Source organism: Phyllostomus discolor, chromosome 12 (genome assembly GCF_004126475.2).
Source record: "Phyllostomus discolor isolate MPI-MPIP mPhyDis1 chromosome 12, mPhyDis1.pri.v3, whole genome shotgun sequence".
NCBI lineage: Eukaryota > Metazoa > Chordata > Mammalia > Chiroptera > Phyllostomidae > Phyllostomus > Phyllostomus discolor.
Window position 1 is genome coordinate 60,798,132 of NC_040914.2, and position 19,880 is coordinate 60,818,011.

The 19,880-nt window shown below is 36.5% G+C and overlaps 2 protein-coding genes across 4 annotated transcripts in view; both read left to right on the forward strand.

The window, feature by feature from the left end:
* Positions 1-19,880, forward strand: part of DUS2 (dihydrouridine synthase 2) — a 112,893-nt gene that overhangs the window by 66,991 nt on the left and 26,022 nt on the right. For both annotated transcript variants that reach the window (XM_028501738.2, XM_036012050.1), the window contains exons 17-18: positions 10,724-11,861; positions 14,182-14,344. The gene's annotated coding sequence lies outside the window, so the exon portion shown is untranslated. The remainder of the gene's footprint in view (positions 1-10,723; positions 11,862-14,181; positions 14,345-19,880) is intronic.
* Positions 1-19,880, forward strand: part of NFATC3 (nuclear factor of activated T cells 3) — a 103,385-nt gene that overhangs the window by 24,895 nt on the left and 58,610 nt on the right. For both annotated transcript variants that reach the window (XM_028501945.2, XM_028501944.2), the window contains exons 2-3: positions 10,724-11,861; positions 14,182-14,344. In XM_028501945.2, coding sequence (XP_028357746.1) covers positions 10,724-11,861; positions 14,182-14,344 — 1,301 coding nt within the window. The remainder of the gene's footprint in view (positions 1-10,723; positions 11,862-14,181; positions 14,345-19,880) is intronic.

Genomic DNA, 19,880 nt, shown 5'->3' on the forward strand with positions numbered 1-19,880 from the left:
CCTAATTGCTCTGGTTAGGGCTTTCCAGTACAATGTTGAAGAACAGTGGTGAAAGCTAGCATTGTCTTGTTCCTGATTTTAGGGGGTAAACTTTCAGTTTTTCACTATTAAGTATGATGTTAACTGTACATTTTTTATAAATACCACTGATCATTTTAAGGAAGTTTCCTTCTGTTCCTAGTTTGCTGTGTATTTATTTTTTTATCATGAAAGGTTGTTGAATTCTGTTAAATATTTTTTCTGTGTCAATTCAGATGATCATGTGTCTCCCCCCTTCATTCTAGTAATTTTTATATTTTGAACTTCCCTTGCATTCCTGGGGTAAATTCCGTTTGTTCCTTTTAATGTGCTATTAGATTTGGTTTGCTAGTGTCTTGCTCAGGATTTTTGTGTCTGTATTCATAAGGGATAGTGTTCTGTAGTTTTCTTGTGGAATCTTTATCTTGCTTAGGTGTGAAGGTAATGCTGGCCTCAAAGAGTGAGTTAGGAAGTGTTCTCTATTCTTTGGGAGAGTTTGAAAAGAATTGCTGTTAATTCTTTTCTAAATCTTTGTAGAATTTACCAGTGAGCCATCTTGTGCTGGACTTTTTTTGTTTGGAGATTTTGGGGCTATGATTTGGTCTCTTTATTTGCTGTTGGTCTATAGAGATTTTCTGTTGAGTCAGTTTTGGTAATTTGTGTGTTTATGTAAGACTGTTTCTTGTAGATTGTCTATTTCGGTGTTTACAATTGGTAGTATTCTTATAACATATTTTTTTACCAATATCGGTTATAACACATCCTAACAGAGTCCACTTAGCTTCTATTACTGTTTTCTTTTTTGAAAAATTTCTTGCCTGAAATTATTCATGTAGACTATTCAAAGGGCTAATTCTTTAAACTTTGAACTCTGCATTGGCTCTTCAAATAAATAACAACTGTGCAGAATCAGTAATATCTGGTTACATATCAGGAGTTGAGGAAAACTGCTTGAAACTATTTGTCTTGTAATCCCCCATTGATGTTGCTACTGTTGTCCTCAGTTTTTCAACCACCCACTCTTGCTGAAAGGCTGATACAAGTTTATTTTCTCTGAACAAGTTTCTTCAGTTGCTGCAATCAAACACAGTTTAAATAAATCACCATCAGTAAATGGCATTCTTTACTTGACTAAGAAGTGAGCCATTCAGAAACTTTCTGTGATTGAAGCCTTGTTTTTATTTTTTCTTTTTGTGAAGAAGTGATTTTGAGATGAGGTATTCTGCTTTCTCTGATTTTTTCCCTGTGATTTGAGAGTATTGTGAATGCTTAATATGATAATTAATACCAATGTGTAAGGTATTATAGCGCAACCACATCATTCACTGCACAATAAACATAATGCTTTGCCATCTAAATTTGGTAACAAAATAACTCCACTATGCCTTAAAAGTGTGACATTGAGTTGGAAGTCCACTTTTCCCTTTCCTGTTTTGAGTAATACTCCGATAAGTTTTAAAAAATGTTGCAATACCTTGATATGCAGTGCACTCAGAATGCTGTCAGGTTAGAACTGTGTCCCTGCATTTTGTTTGTGTACCAGGTAATATTGGGAAATAAATCTCTCTCACAGCTACTCAGATCTATACTTGTGTCGAAGTAACCTCTCCAGGGGTGTCCCACCTTTGAGCGTCTCAGTGTCACACTGGAGGAAGTGTTGTCTTGGGCCACACATTAAATACATTGCAATGCATAATCACAAAAAAGTCTCATAATATTTTAAGTAAATTTACAATTTTGTACCAGGCCACATTTACAGCCATCCTAGGCTGCATGTGGGCCACAGGTTGGACACCCCTGGGCCAACAATATGAATGCAAATATATGGCTATGTTCCATTAAAACTTTATTTGTGGACACCAAAATTTGAATTTAATAACGTTTTGTGTTATAGAACAGTATTATTTTGATCTTTTTTTCAACTAATTTGAAGTGACTGTTAGCTGTGGAGGAACAACAGGTGATTGGCCATGTTTGGTCCCTGGCCTTTATTTTGCCAACCCCTGCTTTGTTTTGTTGTCCAGATTACTTGCATGCTTGCATAGGGCCCCTTGGTGGCCATGCTTGCATCGGGCCCCCTGGTGGCTGAAGGAACACAGAGCAAGTAAGTCTTCAGATGGTCAAATTTCTGAAGTCCCATGAATTTGAGAAGTCTAGAGTTGGGAGTCTGGACCTAGGAGTCTTTATCATAGTGAGATTTTATTATATTTTATTTTTTAAAATTATTTTATTGTTGTTCAATTACAGTTGTCTATATTTTCTCCCCAATCATAGTGAAATTTTAGTAGCCACTTACATAATTTCAGAGCTTGAGTTTTGGTGACACTTGGGGAAAAGATAGAGCAGCATTCTTCCACATTTTGTATTCTGATCTCTATAATTCTTTTATTTTTTTTAAGATTTTATTTATTTATTTTTAGAGAGAGAAGAGAGAGAGAGGGAGGGGAGAGAGAGAGAGAGAGAGAGAAACATAAATGTGTGGTTGCTGGGGGCCATGGCCTTCAACCTAGGCATGTGCCCTGACTGGGAATTGAAACTGTGATGCCTGGTTCGTAGCCTGCGCTCAATCCACTGAGCTACGCCAGCCAGGGCTGATCTCTAATTCTTAATGACATCATTCTGATTTAGAATGTTTGCTTCACTTACAGTTTATTTGGGAGAAGAGTGTGGATTTTTGCATCAATCAAACATTAAAATGGCATAGGTACAATAATTATGTTTGAATGAAAGTATATTTTTCCTAGGGCGACTTTGTTTCCTTCCTTCCATTTTTTTCCTCAACGGGTTGAGGTTTAATAACTTAATAATTTTTGCTACTTTATCAACTAGATTTTTATTTTTAACTACAACTGCGTGGTGGTGAAAAAAATTAGTGACTGCTAAGATGGTAGGGTGTTGCTATTTCCCTTTACACTAAAGTACCAGCATTTTTTTTTGTATCGGCAGTATGCATTTTATGACAATAACTTGTACGGGTTGAGCAGCCTAGGGCTCTCTTTATATTTTAAAGAAAACAAGCATTTACATTATTCATGGGCTGTACTGAATTTTAAAAAAAGGTCAGTTGTATGTACAATTACCCCTTAGACATGATAAAGCTGTCCTGGGGTGTACAGCTTTAATACCATCATTAAAGTTTACAAAAGGTGTTTTTTTTTAAATGGTGATAAAACATGCACAACAGAAAATAGACCATCTTAACCATTTTTAAATGTACAGTTTAGTGGCCTTATGTATGGTCACATTGTTGTGCACTTACGTGGTCAAGGGTTTTTTTTTTTTATTTAATCTTGTATTTTTTTTTCCATTACCATTTAGTCTCCTTATACCCTTCTCCTCCCAGATGGGTGAGTTTTTTTAATCTGCCATTTTAAATTCTTATTTTGTGAGTGGGACCCAAGGAATGAAACCTACTTGCTCTGGCTAGTCCCAGCCTTACTATCCTATTTGTGAAATAATGAACATGAACTAAATTTGTAAGTTATATATTTTTAAAGGAGAATTTTAATTTGTAAAGAAACCATGGTTGTATAGAATTCTTAAAGTACAAGTTGTTCTGGATGATTCCAAGATACTCTTACTGCTTTTTCTTTTGCAACCATCTTCTCTCCATTCTGAATTCCTGTTTCTAATTTGTGGACTAGATGATCAGATAATGTGGGATCACTAAAATTGTGTACAGAGGGTCTGAATGAGGGCCCAATAAAAATTCCTGTGAGTTGAAAATATGAGCTTTTATATTGTGTACATTGGATCGTTCAGAGACCTGCTTACTTCTCTCTGTTCAACGACCTTTTGAATAGGTGATAGCTAAGTTGTAGAAAGTTCTTGGCGATTATCCTAATTCAGCCAGACTGATAACATTGCCGAGAAAATACATGGTTCAAAAATTTCTGATTGAGGATTTTGATATAACTTGGGGATTAATATAAATTGTATAAGGAGAAATACTTTTATTAACTTTAACAAATATTTTTCTATAGGACCAATAAACATCAGGACTTGCAAGGTACTAGATACAAAACAGTTGAAGTTATTTTTTTTTAATTTTACTTATTTATTTTTAGAGAGGGAAGGGAGGGAAATAGAGAGAGAGAAACATCAATGTGCGGTTGCTGGGGGTCATGGCCTGCAACCCAGGTATGTACCCTGACTGGGAATCAAACCTGCGACAATTTGGTTCACAGCCCGTGCTCAATCCACTGAGCTACGCCAGCCAGGGCCTGAAGTTATTTTATATATAATAGAGATCATGTCATTCCCTTTTTAAAACTTTTTGATGGCTTCCATTAGCCTTAAAATAAAATTCAAACTCCTTATCATGATCTTTCTAGTTTTTGTTTCTTTTACTTCTCCCCCTTCAGCTCATAGCTTTAGCCACATATCAGGCCTTTCACTTCCTCAGTGTCTTATTTGATTCAGTATTTGCTTATACTATCCCTCCTGTGTTGGAGCTATCACCTTCTCTACCCACTTTTCTTCGCTTCATCTTTTAGATGTTAGCTTACATTCTGTCTTCTCATAAAGCCACCCTCTCTGTAAAATAGGTTCCTTTAGCTTCTTTTCTACCACTTGGTAGTACTCAATAATTTTTTTAAAGATTTTTTATTTACTTATTTTTACAGAGAGGGAAAGGGAGGAAGAAAGAGAAGGAAACATCAATGTATGGTGGTTTCTCATGCGTCCCCTACTGGGGACCTGGCCCGCAACCCAGGCTTGTGCCCTGACTGGGAATCGAACCAGCAACCCTTTGGTTTGAAGGCCAGCACTCAATCCACTGAGCCACACCAGCCAGGGCAGTACTCAATAACTTTTAATTTGTTTTTGTGTATGCTTCATGAGGGCAGGGACCATGCATATCTTATTTATTCTTTATATACTTGGCATCTAGAACATTTTCTAGAAAATAGTAATTGTGTTAAAAATAGTTGTTGAATAAATAAGCACTTTCTTTACGTGTTTTTTGGGATACCATACTCTTTTGGTTCTTCTGCTGTTTCACTGACAGTCCCTTCTTATTCATTTTTCTTTGGTCTACTTGATCCCTAAAGTTCAGGATCCCATATGCCTCAGTTGCTTGCTTCTTCCTTATCTACACTCCATTCCTAATCATCTCTTTTGAATTTATGGCTTAAAATATTCTCTATCCATTAATGACTCAAATTTACATGGCCTACCTGAGACTATATATACAAGTATCTACTTGATTATCTCCACTTGAGAAGCTTATTAGCGTCTCACATTTAGTATGTTCCAAGTAGAATTTTTAAAATTCTCACCTGAGGACTTTTTCTCTCTTTTTTTAGAGAGAGAGAGGAACAGGGGTGGGAGGAGAAAGAGATCAGTTGCTTGCCTCCTGCATGCGCCCTAACTGGAGATCCAACAGGGGATTGAATGGGCAACCTAGGTATGTACCCTGACTGGGATCGAGCCTGCAGCCTTTTGGTTTATGGGAGGATGCTCCAACCAGCTGAGCCACACTGGCCATGGCCAAAGTAGAGTTTTTGATTTCATATTTTCTAAATCTCTCTCACTTTCTTCGTTTCAGTAATTAGAACTATAGGTGTTTGGTTTTTTTTTTAATCCTCACCTCAGGATAGGTTTATTGACTTAAGAGAGTGTGGGGGAGGTAGAAAGGGAGGGACAGAAAGAGAGAGAGAAAGAGAGAAATTGATTGGCTGCTTCCCATACACATTATGAGTGAGGATCATACCTTCAACCTAGGAATGTGATCTGACCAGGAATTGAACCTACAACCTTTGGTATATGGGGTGACTCTCCAACCAACTGAGACACCTGACCAGAGCTAGAAGTACAGTTCTTATAATAATAGCTCAGGTCCAAAACCTTGGTGTCAGCCTGACTCTTCCCTTGCTCACATCCAATTCATCAGCGAGTTTTCAGCTCTACCTTAATAAAAAAAAATCTCACTTCTTACTGCTTTTCTTTTTTTACACACCATCACCACCCAGGTCCCATGCCCCATTATTTTGTACCTGGATCATTGCAATAGTCTTTTATTTAAATGAATATCAGATCATGACACTCCTTGCTTAGAACCCTCCAGTGGGTTCTCATCTCCCAATACAAACCAGCCATTCTACTGGTCTGTAGGATACTTGACTAATTACTGTCATCCCTCCCACCCCATCCCTTCTCATTCAAACTCCTCAGTTCTGTTCCCACTGGCTTTCTTGCTTTTCATCATATACTCCCGAAATAGTCCATCTTCAGACCTTTGCACTCACTGTATCTTCTACCTTCACTGTTCTTTCCCTAGATTCTATATAGCTCAGTTCCAAATATCTTTTTGGTATCTCCTCAAATATTGGAGAAAGAACCCTTTCCGGATCTCCCTATCTAAATTAACTTTCTCTCATTTTCTCACTCTGTTCTCCTCACCCTATTTTATTTTTCCTTTTGTTGGGTTGGCTAAAAAGTCCATGTAGTTTTCTCTGTAAAATAAAGACACATTTTTTATTTTCACCAGTAACTTTATTGATTTGTATATTTTGACTATGTTGGCTCTCTCCTATTGGCTTCTAGTGGGTGGAGGCTAAGGGTGCTGCTGAACATCTTCCAATGCATAAGACAGTCCCACCACAAAGAATTATTTGGCCAAAATGTCAGTAGTACCAAGAAACTTTGCAAATCACTTTTCACATGTTTGATCAGTCACAGTACCTTCTCCATACACTGCACAAATCTTTTTTGCGTTTCAGTTGTATTTTTACCTTTCTTGAAATAAAAAGCATGATACACCAAAAATGTTGTATATTTTCTTCTATCTTCAGTATTAAAATGGCTGCCCCAAAATTCACCAATTTTGATGTTTTTTAAAAATGTACACTGATATGACAGCTGTCACAATATAATCTAACAAAATTGTTTCAAATGAAGTTAAAGACAAGTAAGCACTACTAGAGCCATTGTACAGAAAAGAACTAAATGAACTTTTTGTCCAACCTGGTATTATATATCACCACCCAACATACGTTACTAGAATGTAAGTTCTGTGAGGATGGGACCTTTGTTTTGTGTTGTGTTGTGTTTTCAGTGTCTAGAGCATAACATCTATATAGTGGCTGGTCAAAAATATTTGTTAAATGATCATATTGCTTCTGGTTTAGGACAAAATACACATATATGGTTGAAAAGTGAACAGCACAAACTTAGCACCCTCAAAAGTCGCATAATGGGGATATAGAAAGAAAATGTTTTCTTGATGACCTTATTGAACTTATAAAATAACCAATTCTGGAGCTGTCCTACCTTTGGACTCTTATTATACAGGGTCTGGCTGAAGTAATGCATGCTCAAGTGTGGTTGGTAGGGTATGTGAATGTCTTGCATGAGATGGACAGCAATTGGAACATTTCACCTAAAATGTCATGTGGCGTGCTTGAGTGTGATATTGTTATGTTACAGAATTACATGCTTATGATTGTGTAATAAAAGGGCATTATTTGTGCCAGACCCTGCATTGGATGGTAAGTACTCTCCCCTCCTTCCAGCTACTTTGGGTTGATTTTTCTGTTCTTTGCAGCCTAGAAATAATCATATTTTATACAGAGCCATTTTACTCCTAAATTACACTAAATTTAAAAATAGCATCCTACTGGGAGAAACCAAAGTAAAACTGATGATACTCATGTCCTTCCAGTGTTACAAATTAAAATAAGTCTTTTAAAACAAATGTCTCTACATAGTAGGGGTGCTGAAAATGTGTGTGTCCTATGATTTAGTAACCCTACCCTTAGGAATTTATCCTTGGAGGCTAATTCAAAATAAGACAAATAAAATGATCCCTAAAGAACAACAACAACAAAGGGAGACATAAAGCCTTTCATACAGAGATGGTCAATGCTATATTATTTATAAAATAAAATGTAGGAAATAACTATGGTAAGTGACTTCAAATTTTATTTTTCAATTATAGTTTACTTACAATATTATTTTGTATTAGTTTCAGGAATACGGTATAGTGGCTAGACAGTCATACTTTATAGAGGGTTTCCCCTGATATTTCCAGCACCCTATGTAGTTTTTACAGTATTATTGACTATATTCCCTATACTTTATTGTATATCCCCATGACTATTTTGTAACTACCAATTAGGCACCTCTTAATCTCTTCACCTTTTTCACCCAGTCCCCAGGTCCCCTCCCCTCTGGTAACTATCAGTCTTTTTCTGTCAATGAGTCTGTTTCAGTTTTATTTATTTTTAGATTCCACATATAAGTGAAACCATGTGGTATTTGTCTGTCTGTGACTGACTTATTTTACTAAGCATAATACCTCGTAGTTCCATCCATGTTGTTGCAAATGGTAAGATTCCATTCTTTTTTTATGGCTGAGTAATATTCCATTGTATATATGCACCATAACTTTTTTTATCTACTCATCTTTTGATGGACACTTGGGTTGAAAATTGTTTAGAAACTTTATAAAGCTCAATTAAATATAAAAAAAATTGAAAGACAGTGGTTAACACACAATATAGTATACAGTATACCTGAATAATTTTATTGATCAATTTCACCCCAATAAATTCAGTAAAAACTAAAAAAAAAATATTGAAAGACAAAGTTGTATGTTATACAGGCAAAATAAATCTAGACGTAGAAGTCAGTATATTGTTATTCTTGGTGGAAAGGTAATGACTTAGAAGAGAGGCAAAGTGGGGGGGTTCTGGGATGTTCATGTTCTTTTTTTTTTTTAAGATTTTATTTATTTATTTTTTAGACAAGGAGGGAGAGAAGGGAGAAAGAGAGTGAGAGAAACATTGATGGAGGGAGAGAGGGAGAGAAACATTATTCGGTTGCCTTTCACATGCCCCCAACTGGGGACCTGGCCTACAACCAGGCATGTGTCCTGACCAGGAACTGAACCAGTGACTTTTTGGTGTGCAGGTTGGTGCTCAGTCCATTGAGCCACACCCAGCCAGGGACCCGTCTTAAATTTTAAAAAGGAAAAGCCAGGGTAATTGACTTGTATTGAGTTTCCACTAACACTTAGTCATTGTGTTAGGTGCTTGTCTTAAAAATGGTCCTATATGTTTTAGGTAATACTCTACTCAACTCCTTCCAGTTTAATAGAAAAACAGCCTCGTAAATCTGAGGTTCAAGCAGATTAAATAACTTGTCCAAGTTCACACAGCTATGGACTGGCAGAACCAGAGTTTAAAATACGGAGATGGGTTTTTTTTGTTTTGTTGTTGTAATACATGTAAAAACTCTATTGAATATGTTCACTAACCACACAACAGGTTAAAAGCTCTAGATTCTAGCTAGAGTTAACTAATGGAAAGAGTTAAATAGTTAAATTGTAGGGTGTGTGCTGGCTAATGTCAGCAACACCAGGAGTCTAACTAAAGATGTGGGTTACTTTCTGGGCTACTGAGGTAATGAAACAATGTGATCTTGAGTGCTTTTGAGAAGAGGCTGAAAGTTTGTGCTTATCTCTGTTGCATCTATGAACAGTTTTGTCTTTGGTTTCCCAGTGAGGACCTCTTAGGAAAATGTGAAGGTGTTCAACCAGTACCTTGTACTAGAGCTCTGTATTTCTGCCTCTGTGAAAATCGATAATAATCACTTCTCCCTAAAAGTGAAGTTGCAGAATGCCCTTATTGCTGCAGACACTCTCGATTGGTAATTTGGCAGGAGTTGTTTAGTGTAAATACTCCAGCAAGAGGTGCATTTTAAAAGTTCTCTCCTTATTAGGATTACTTGCACAACCAATCATAAGTTAAGGTCCTGATGAGTTATTTTCTAGTTGAGGTAAATGATCCAGTGGCATCGTGGGGCTTTCATTACCTGGACTACGGTGACCAGAATTCTTGATAGTGTGACTGTGGGAGAAAAAGCTGCTATTGTTAATCATAGCAATTCCCTTAACAACAACAACAACAAGTTTTGAATTTTACTGCAAGGAAACTAAGGCCTTGGAGAGATTAAGTGATTTGACTAATATCTCACAGTTAAATGGCAGAGGCAGACAAAATTCTAGGAGTCTTGAGATGATTCAGTAATCCTTTTCATTAATAAATTTAGTGAGTAGCCCTGGCTGGTGTAGCTCAGTGGTTTGAGCACTTACCTGTGAACCAAAGGGTGGCTGGTTCGATTCAGTCAGGGCACATTGCCTGGGTTTCAGGCCAGGCTCCTGATGGGGGGAGTGTGAGAGAAGCAACCACACATTAATGTTTCTCTCCCTCTCTCCCTTCCCCTCTGCCTAAAAATAAATAAAATCTTTAAAAATAAATGAATTTACTTAAAACTAAAAACCTTTCAAAGACTTGGTTTTATCCTTTACCTTGCTTCAACCTATAGACCCTAGATGAGACTGAATTTGTATGATTAAATTATATCATTCTATAATTATGAATATTTTTTAGAATTAATGGGGATGATTATTTCTTTTATAAAAGCATTTACTTTTTTCAGGTAATGTTTTCTGATTCTTATTTTAGAAAATGTGAAAAGAGAAAAAGTTATACATAATTACATATATATGTAATAAATATGTATATCTACAGAAACATTTAGCAAAACACATACCACTCTTTAATGGAGCTAATGATGTACCTTTTATGTCCCACTATTTTCTCTCAAGATTATTATTATTATTTACTTTCTCACCTAGTAATTTATACATCTAAGTTTTCTAATTTCTTGTTTTATTGACTTTTTTTGCTCCCCCCCATAGATCTTGAGCCAGATGATTGTGCATCCATTTACATCTTTAATGTAGATCCACCTCCATCTACTTTAAACTCACCACTTTGCTTACCCCATCATGGATTACCGTCTCATCCTTCTGTTTTGTCACCATCGTTTCAGCTCCAAGGTCACAAAAACTATGAAGGAACTTGTGAGATTCCGGAATCTAAATACAGCCCATTAGGTGGTCCCAAACCCTTTGAGTGCCCAAGTATTCAGATCACATCCATCTCTCCTAACTGTCATCAAGAAATAGATGCTCCTGAAGATGCCCTACATATAAATGACCCAGAAAAGGAATATTTGGAAAGGCCTTCTAGAGATCATCTCTATCTTCCTCTTGAGCCATCTTACCGGGAGTCTTCCCTTAGTCCTAGTCCTGCCAGCAGCATCTCTTCTAGGAGCTGGTTCTCAGATGCATCATCTTGTGAATCTCTTTCACATATTTATGATGATGTGGATTCAGAATTGAATGAAGCTGCTGCCCGATTTACTCTTGGATCCCCTCTGACTTCTCCTGGTGGCTCCCCAGGGGGCTGTCCTGGAGAAGAGTCCTGGCATCAACAGTATGGACTGGGACACTCCTTGTCACCCAGGCAATCTCCTTGCCACTCTCCTAGATCTAGTGTCACTGATGAGAATTGGCTGAGTCCCAGACCAGCTTCAGGACCCTCATCAAGGCCTACTTCCCCCTGTGGGAAACGGCGGCACTCTAGTGCTGAGGTTTGTTATGCTGGATCCCTTTCACCCCATCACTCACCTGTTCCTTCTCCTGGCCACTCCCCAAGGGGAAGTGTAACAGAAGATACCTGGCTCAATGCTTCTGTCCAAAGTGGACCAGGGCTTGGTCCTGCCCTTCTTCCACCATTTCAGTACTATTTAGAGACTGATATCCCTCTGAAAACAAGGAAGACTTCTGAAGATCAAGCTACTGTACTACCAGGAAAATTAGAGCTCTGTTCAGATGATCAAGGGAGTTTATCACCATCTCGGGAGACTTCAATAGATGATGGCCTTGGATCTCAGTATCCTTTAAAGAAAGACTCATCTGGTGACCAGTTTCTTTCAGTTCCTTCACACTTTACCTGGAGCAAACCCAAGCCTGGCCACACCCCTATATTTCGGTGAGTTGATAAAATGGCTGCCTCGTCATTCATACTTATGGGTTATTGCTAGCATGTAAAACTACATTATCTATTGAAATGGTTTGAACATTTTTCCTCCTCCTCTCTCTCTCTTTTTTTAAATTTCTCCCAAATAACTTTAAGTCTATATATTTTCTTTTGGGTCTTAAAAGTATCTTTAGGTAGGCTAAAGTTATAATTTTTAAAGTGTAGATAATGAATTGTAGATAATAACAAAGTACATTTAAGAATTTCCAGAAGGAATTTTTTTTTGTTTTTGTACTTACTGATTTTTAGAGAGGAAGGAAGAGAGAGAAAGAGAAATATTGATTTGTTGTCCTATTTAGTTATACATTCACTGGTTGATTCTTGTATGTGCCCTGACTGGGGATGGAACCCGCAACCTTGGAGTATTGGGACAGTACTCTAACCAACTCAGGTACTTGGCCAGGGCTAGCAGGAATTTTCTTATCTAAAAAAGCTTTTGTAAAAGATGAATTATAGTGTGAATTAAATTACTAATATAACTAGCTGGGAATAATAGGCTTTTTATATTTTTAAGAGCTCAAGATGCAAATGAAATTTGCCTTTTCATATTTGTGGCAAGTGTTTTTTTTTTTTTTTTTTACAAATTGTCTTCTTATAAGTTTGTAAATTTTTTTAGTGTGTAGAGGAAGTTTTAATTTTTATGTATTCAAATTTGTGTTTTCCTTTATGGCTTTTGGGTTTTGTGTTATATTTAAAGCCTTATCCCACTCTAAAGTAATTAAAAAATAATGAAAATCTAATTTTCACATTTTTTCTAATAAAGTTTTAAATATATTTTTATAATATATATATGTAACGTGTATGGTATATATGTTATACATATTTATAGTAGTATATTGTATTTATAAATTTTATATATATATATACACATATTTATATAGAATCTTGTAGCTAAGGACTGAAGAACAGTGTAATGACTTCATTTTCCAAAGGGCTTATCAGTCATCACAGTTCCATTTATAGAATCTATGTAGTATAAAATTGATTAGAACAACTGAAATTGAACAATGAAAAATAAATAAATAAAGTTTATTAGAAAAGACAACTTTACCATGTAGTAAATCACTACATAGAGTTGCATCTGTTTACTTTTTTACTTTTTGTTTACATTTTAAAAAAGGCTTTTTCATTAGTATGAATGTTTATTTATGGTTCCACATCTTTAGAAAATATAATGTAAAATTATAGTGTTGAAGATACCTTTGAGCCCATCTGCTTCTGAAAATTATCTTAATCTTTTTTAGGACTTCGCTTAAGTCTTAAGTCACAGGTGCAGAAAGTAGCTGAGAGTTGATGAAGTTGAGTTGCTTCAGACTAATACAAACTAATACCATTGAACTACATAATGGCTAGTAAAGCTAGGATGAGGACATTGAAGGAATCGGTGAAATGATTCAGAAATTCACAGTAGGAATTCTAGCATTTTAGAAGGTATAAAAGACCTTAAAATGGTCTTTTTTTTTCCCTGCATCACTGAGAAGGTAATGCTGTTTAATGCAAATCTTTCTAGCTTTGGGTTCATTAATATTTGACCTGTAGATACGTAGGTTGTTTCTTTTCTAATTTCATATGTTCAGTGTTAATATATCTAAGTGAACCTGTAGCCCTTTAAGCTCTTGAAATTATCTTACTGATCATTTGACATGTTTCTCTGAAATTGACATTTAGAGATGCTGCCATGATAGGCCTAATGTTTTTTAAGCTAAGTATTACTAAAATTAAATTTTTACCTCAAATTGCAATATATTGCTAACTATAAGCAATATTTCAGAGAGATAGGGTAAAGAGCAATGGGGGTGAGTGGGGAGAGCAACATGTACCGTAGACTGAGTTCTGTAGCCTCATACCAGGGAGGAAGACAGTTTCCTGAGACAGGGAGCGGCCTTTGGGTCCTTGGAGAGATACTGGTGTACATACATAGAGATGTGCATTTTTGCTTTAAGAAATCAAAATATTGTTATTTTGATTGTTTTTGTAATTATATACACACAGTTGAGAAACAGTTGTAGTCTTACAAGTGTTAGAATTTGTCCTTTTTTAAAAACACAGAAAACCAAAAAAGTTGATAAAATTTATTTTATTCTTCAGGTTAAAGAATTACTTCTTGAGTACCTACCATATAGTGTTATAACTTACTAAGTGCATTTTTATTTTAGAATTTTTTGTTTCCAAGACCACAGGAAGAAGTGTTGGTGCTGGCAAAGAAGTGATTTGAATTTCTGCTTGGCAATAATAGTATGGTGAAATGCATCTTTATGTGTTTTGTTTATAGCACATCTTCATTACCTCCACTAGACTGGCCTTTACCTACTCATTTTGGACAATGTGAACTGAAAATAGAAGTGCAACCTAAAACTCATCATCGAGCCCATTATGAAACTGAAGGTAGCCGAGGAGCAGTAAAAGCATCTACTGGTGGACACCCTGTTGTGAAGGTATGAGAGTTTGGGGGCATGTTTTGCAGAAACTATGCATCTGTTAATGATGAAGTCTATCCAGTTAGGTACTACTGAGCCTGGAAAGAGAAAATTAAAGGCCAGAAAGCCTCTATTGAGGTTTTGTGTCCTTGTTGATAAGGCAGCACTTCCACACTGAGTTTTTCTTTTTTCTTTTTTTCTTTTTATTTTTATTTTAATCATCGTTCAAGTATAGTTTTCTCCCTTTTACTCCCAATCCAGCCCACCCACCCAACCCTCCCCACTTCACACTGAGTTTTTCTTGATAGGCTAAAAGATATTCTTGCCCTGGCTGCTGTGGCTACGTGGATTGAGTGATGGCCTGTGAACCAAAAGGTCACTGGTTCAATTACTAGTTAGGGCGCATGCTCCCAGGCCCCCAACTGGGAGCATGCGAGAAGTAACTGATCAATGTATCTCTTGCACTTTGATGTTTCTCTCCCTCTTTCTTCCTCCCTTCCCCTCTCTAAAAAGTAAATAAATAAAATCTTTAAAAAAAAGGTGTTTCTGGAGGTAAAAGGCAGAAAACTGTACTTGAACAGCAATTAAAATAAAAAATAAAAAAAGATATTTTTTCTGGACTGACTCTCCAGCTGGGGAAAAAGATTATAATGATCAAATAGTTGTTTTTCTTATTTTAAAAAAAATGGATGTTTATAAAGATAATGCATGCTCATTTAAAATCCATATAATACAGAAAATAGAATAAAGCAATATATTACCCATAAGTATATTTATAAATAGAATACATACCAGGTAATACAGAAAAGTAGAAATAATAAAACAATAAATTACCAAAAATCTAAAATACTCAGAAACAAGCAATAGTTAACATTTGATTAACATTCTAAATAATTTTCTGATCTTGTTATTCTAGATCTTGTTATGTAGAATATATAAAGAACTCTCAAAACAACATTTTATGTATTATATATATGGGGGAATATATAAAGAGCTCTCAACGTTAGAAAGCAATTAAGATAGAAAATGGCAAAAGACACGAATAAACATTTTACTAGGGAGGAGAAAGATGATCAGTTAAGCATGTGAAAAGATTGTTTACATTATTAGCCATTAGAAAAATGCAAGCCCTAGCTGGTAGGGCTCATTGGATTGGGCGCCAGCCTGCAAACCAAAGGTCGCTGGTTTGATTCCCTGTCAGGGCACATGCCTTGGTTGTGGGCCAGGCCTCCATTTGGGGGTGTGTGAGAGGCACCTGATCGATGTGTCTCTCCTTCTCTTTCTCCCTCATTTCCCCTCTCTCTGAGAAATAAATAAATCAAATCTTTTTTAAAAATTTAAAAAATGCAAATTAAAACCACAGTGAGATGTCACTATATGCTTACTAAAACAGTTAACAAAAAATGGAGTGATAGTACTAATTACTGACAAGGATGCCAAGAAAGTGGATCCCTCATAAACTGCTCTTGGGAATGTAAAGTGGCATGGCCATTTTGGAAGATAGTGTGTCAGGTTCTTAAAAAAACTATTCTGAAAGTGGCCAACCTGTATAGATGGAGACTAGATGAGCAGTTGCCAGGGAACAGGGATAGGTTGAAGGTTGAGAATATGAAGGGCTAGCACAAGGACATTCTTTTGTGGTGGTGGAAAAATTCTGTACCTTGACTGATAACGGTGGTTACTTGAATCTGCACATGGGAAAAATTGCATAAAACTGTACATATACTTTATTGTACAGTGAAAGTGTTATTAAGGCAAAATATTTGAGTCTTATCCCCAAAATTACTGAAATTTTAAAAATGGGGATTGTGATTTATTTTTATCTTTAGACTTTGTATTTTATCGTACACTAAGATCCAGTTCCAGATGATGGTTTTTTAATAGGATACTGTTACGTGCACATTTTTCATTTAAAGAGATTTATATTAGATTTAATTTTGTATTTTTGGTATCTCTACAATGTGTTGTCATGTTTCTAATATATTCAGATCCCTTCCCCCCACCAAGTCATTTAGCAGAACTGATAATAGAACTTCTTATTGAAGTTGCTCTGGTCTGTCCTATAGTGTCCTTCAGGCTTTAACTCTCCAGCTTTAGTTAAATTAAGCAGGCACAGACTTTTGCTATGGAAACAATACATAAGCACAACTTGGCTCGCTTACTTCTGTGAAGCAGAGGGTGGTGTGAAGAGAACTGTACTGATACTAGATGAATGTTTTTAGAGAGTAGTGTTAACAGTAGCAATAATTTGTTTATTGCCTGCAACATAATGCTTCTCTAAAAATGGGATGGGATGCAGTGGCTGGTACCAGTCCATGGCCTGTTAGGAACCAGGCTGCACAGCAGTTCATTTTATTCATTAGACTCCACATAGGAGTGAAATCATATGGTACTTGTCTTTCTCTGACTGGCTTATTTCACTTAGCATAATGCTTCCCAGGTCCATCCATGCTGTTGCAAATGGTAAGATTTCCTTTTTTTGTTTTAAAGTCCAAGTAACAGCTTTTTAATCCATTCATCTAATGATGGACACTTGGGCTGCTTCTAAATCTTGGCTATTGTAAATAATGCTGCAATTATTTACAATAGGGGTGCATATATTCTTTCAAATTAGTGTTTAGGGTTTTTTCAGATAAATTCCTAGAAGTAGAATCACTGGGTCATCAGGCAGTTCCATTTTAATTTGTTGAGGTAACTCCATACTGCTTTCCACAGTGGGTGCACCAATCTTCATTCCCACCGACAGTGCACAAGGATTCCCTTTTCATCACATCTTCTCCAACACTTGTTGTCTGTTCATTATACTGGAACTTTCACAGTGCATACTCATCATGTCAAAACAAGAAGAGGAAAGTAAATTTCAAATGTCATTCTTTCAAGACACAATAGACTGTGCATTATTTTATCTAATTAGATAGCAAAGCATCATGTTTGTTATGCAGTAATGCTGTGACTGGGCTGAAAGAATGTACGTATTATATAGCCTCACGTTTTCACCTAGATGTCTCACTGCTAACTTGAATATAATAGCATGACTAACATTGAAAACATTACCCTTTCTCCCTCTCAAGCCTAAATCAGTGACTTTTCCTTTTTTTTTTTTAAATTTGCAAGTGATACTACCATTTTTCTGGATATTGAAGCTCAGAACTTCTAACTTCTCTGTTTTTGTCTTTATTTTATGTGTAGTCAGTTACAAAGATCTCTAGGATCTCATAGGAAAGATTTATTGCATTCATCTTTTTCCATTCCTATTTTCTATTTGTGTTCTTACTTCTACCCTAGTTTAAACTTCGAGTTTGCATGATTTTAGTGCTTCAGCCTCTTAGTTGGTTTCTATAATTCTATCTTTCCTTAGAATTTTAATTGCTTTTTATCATCTATTTTCATATATCCTATATTATATATAAAAAATATCTGCCTTTTTAGTGTCTTAACTATTTTCTTTTTCTTTTTAAAAAGATTTTATTTACTTACATAGAGAGAGGAAGGGATGGAGAAATGGAGAGAAACATCAGTGTGTGGTTTCCTCTCATGCACCCCCCACCGGGGACTTGGCCTGCAACCCAGGCATGTACCCCAACCAGGAACCGAACTGGTGACCCTTTGGTTTGCAGGCCAGCACTCAATCCACTGAGCCACACCAGCCAGGACTTCACTAACTTCTTTTTTTTTTAAAGATTTTATTTATTTATTTATTTATTTATTTATATTTATTTTTAGAGAGGGAAGGGAGGGAGAAAGAAAGAGAGAGAGAAACATCAATGTGCGGTTGCTGGGGGCTGTGGCCTGCAACCCAGGCATGTGCCCTGACTGGGAATTGAACCTGCGATGCTTTGGTTCGCAGCCTGGGCTCAATCCACTGAGCTACGCCAGCCAGGTCACTAACTTCTTCAAGTTTACTACATACCACTTTGTTCTTTATTATGAGCCACCTGTATAATACTGGCTGAAGCAATAACATTCAGTGTGGGTTATTTCCATAATAGATCCTCAATAAAAAGAGGGAAAGGGTGGAGTGGTGACCAAGAGAACATTTTTGCCTCTTTGGAACTTGCATGGTACTGCGGAAGACAGATAATGTATAATACACTTTTTTTAGTGATCAGTACTAAATAGTAAAACAGGATAAGAGGACAGAGATACAGTATTTTAGACAGGGTGGAGTTCTCTGAGGAGCTGACCTTTGAGTGTAGAGCTGAAGGAGTAAGGTAATGTGAAGAAAAGAGGGAAGAATATTCCAGAGGAATAAAATATTAAGTGTGAAGGCCCTGAGGTTAGGAATGAGCTTGGATGGTTCATGTAATAAGGCCAGGATGGCCAGAGCAGAGTGTGGAAGCAATAGGGTAGGATAAGGTAAGGCAACAAGTTAGCCAGGTCCTAGATCACGAAGGCCTTGTAAATCATTACAGGGCATTTGAATTTAATTTTGAGTGTGGAAAGAAGCCATTAGATAGTTCTGAACAGGGGATTGAAATTTTTTGGTTAATACTTTGAGTTTGTTCTGACTCATTGACAGAGAACAGGCTGTAGGGAAGCAAAAGTAAAAACAGGGAGAGCCGTTATAAGGCTATTGCAATGGTCCAGGCTTTAATTGCTTCTCTATAAATGTTACAGGACTAAAAACCATCCTGGGTAAATTATATTATCTGATAATAGGCAAAAGTCTTCATGTCCTTTCCTGGGTAGAGGAGGATACATCAATAAATTATGATGTTGCTTGGTTACAAAATCCACTATGAAGCCAGGGTTGGGCCAGCAGGGAAGGAATAAAACATTCACCTGAAGAACCACATAGAATTAAAATCCTTATACACACTTGAAACTCTTATTGATTCTATGCTTAGAATCATGAATGCATACTAATGGCTAACATTTATTTATTACTAACTACATGCCAGACACTGTAGTAGGCACTCTATATTTGATATCACATGTCAGGATACTTTATAAGCCATAGCACAACAAACAGAAGAGAAAAATTTTTTGGTAGGGAAAGAGAAATTTTTTTAAAGGGAGCTCATAAATCTCAGGCTTGGAAGCTACATGGCATGGAACTCTGTCTAGCCACCCTACCTAGTACTGGTATAGTGAAATCATCACTGGCACGGTGATTCATGACCACAGCTACTGACGGTGCTTGGGGCTGGGCAGCAGAAACTCCATCAGTACTGCCTTGAAGAGCTGGATACCTCCTCCACTATGCTTACTGAAAAATGGATTCATTTTAATAAACCCATATTATTCCATAGTTCCCTTACTTTTTAAATATATTAATACATTAATGTATTAAAACAGCCACAGAAAAAAATCTTTTTCTTGGATACATTTGGGGCCAAGAGTAGGGGTGGGGAGAGATCTCTACGAAGCTTCTAAGACCTCCACTAAGAGCCGGGAAACTACCATCTCAAAACAGAGGAATTTGACCAAAACTGCAATAAAGCCGCCTCAATAAAGACTGTGGCCTGATGAAGTAGCATGCTTCTGGAGGAGAAGGTTTTCTACTTCAGTCTTTAGAGTTCTTTTATACAAAATGTTTTGTATATGTTAAACA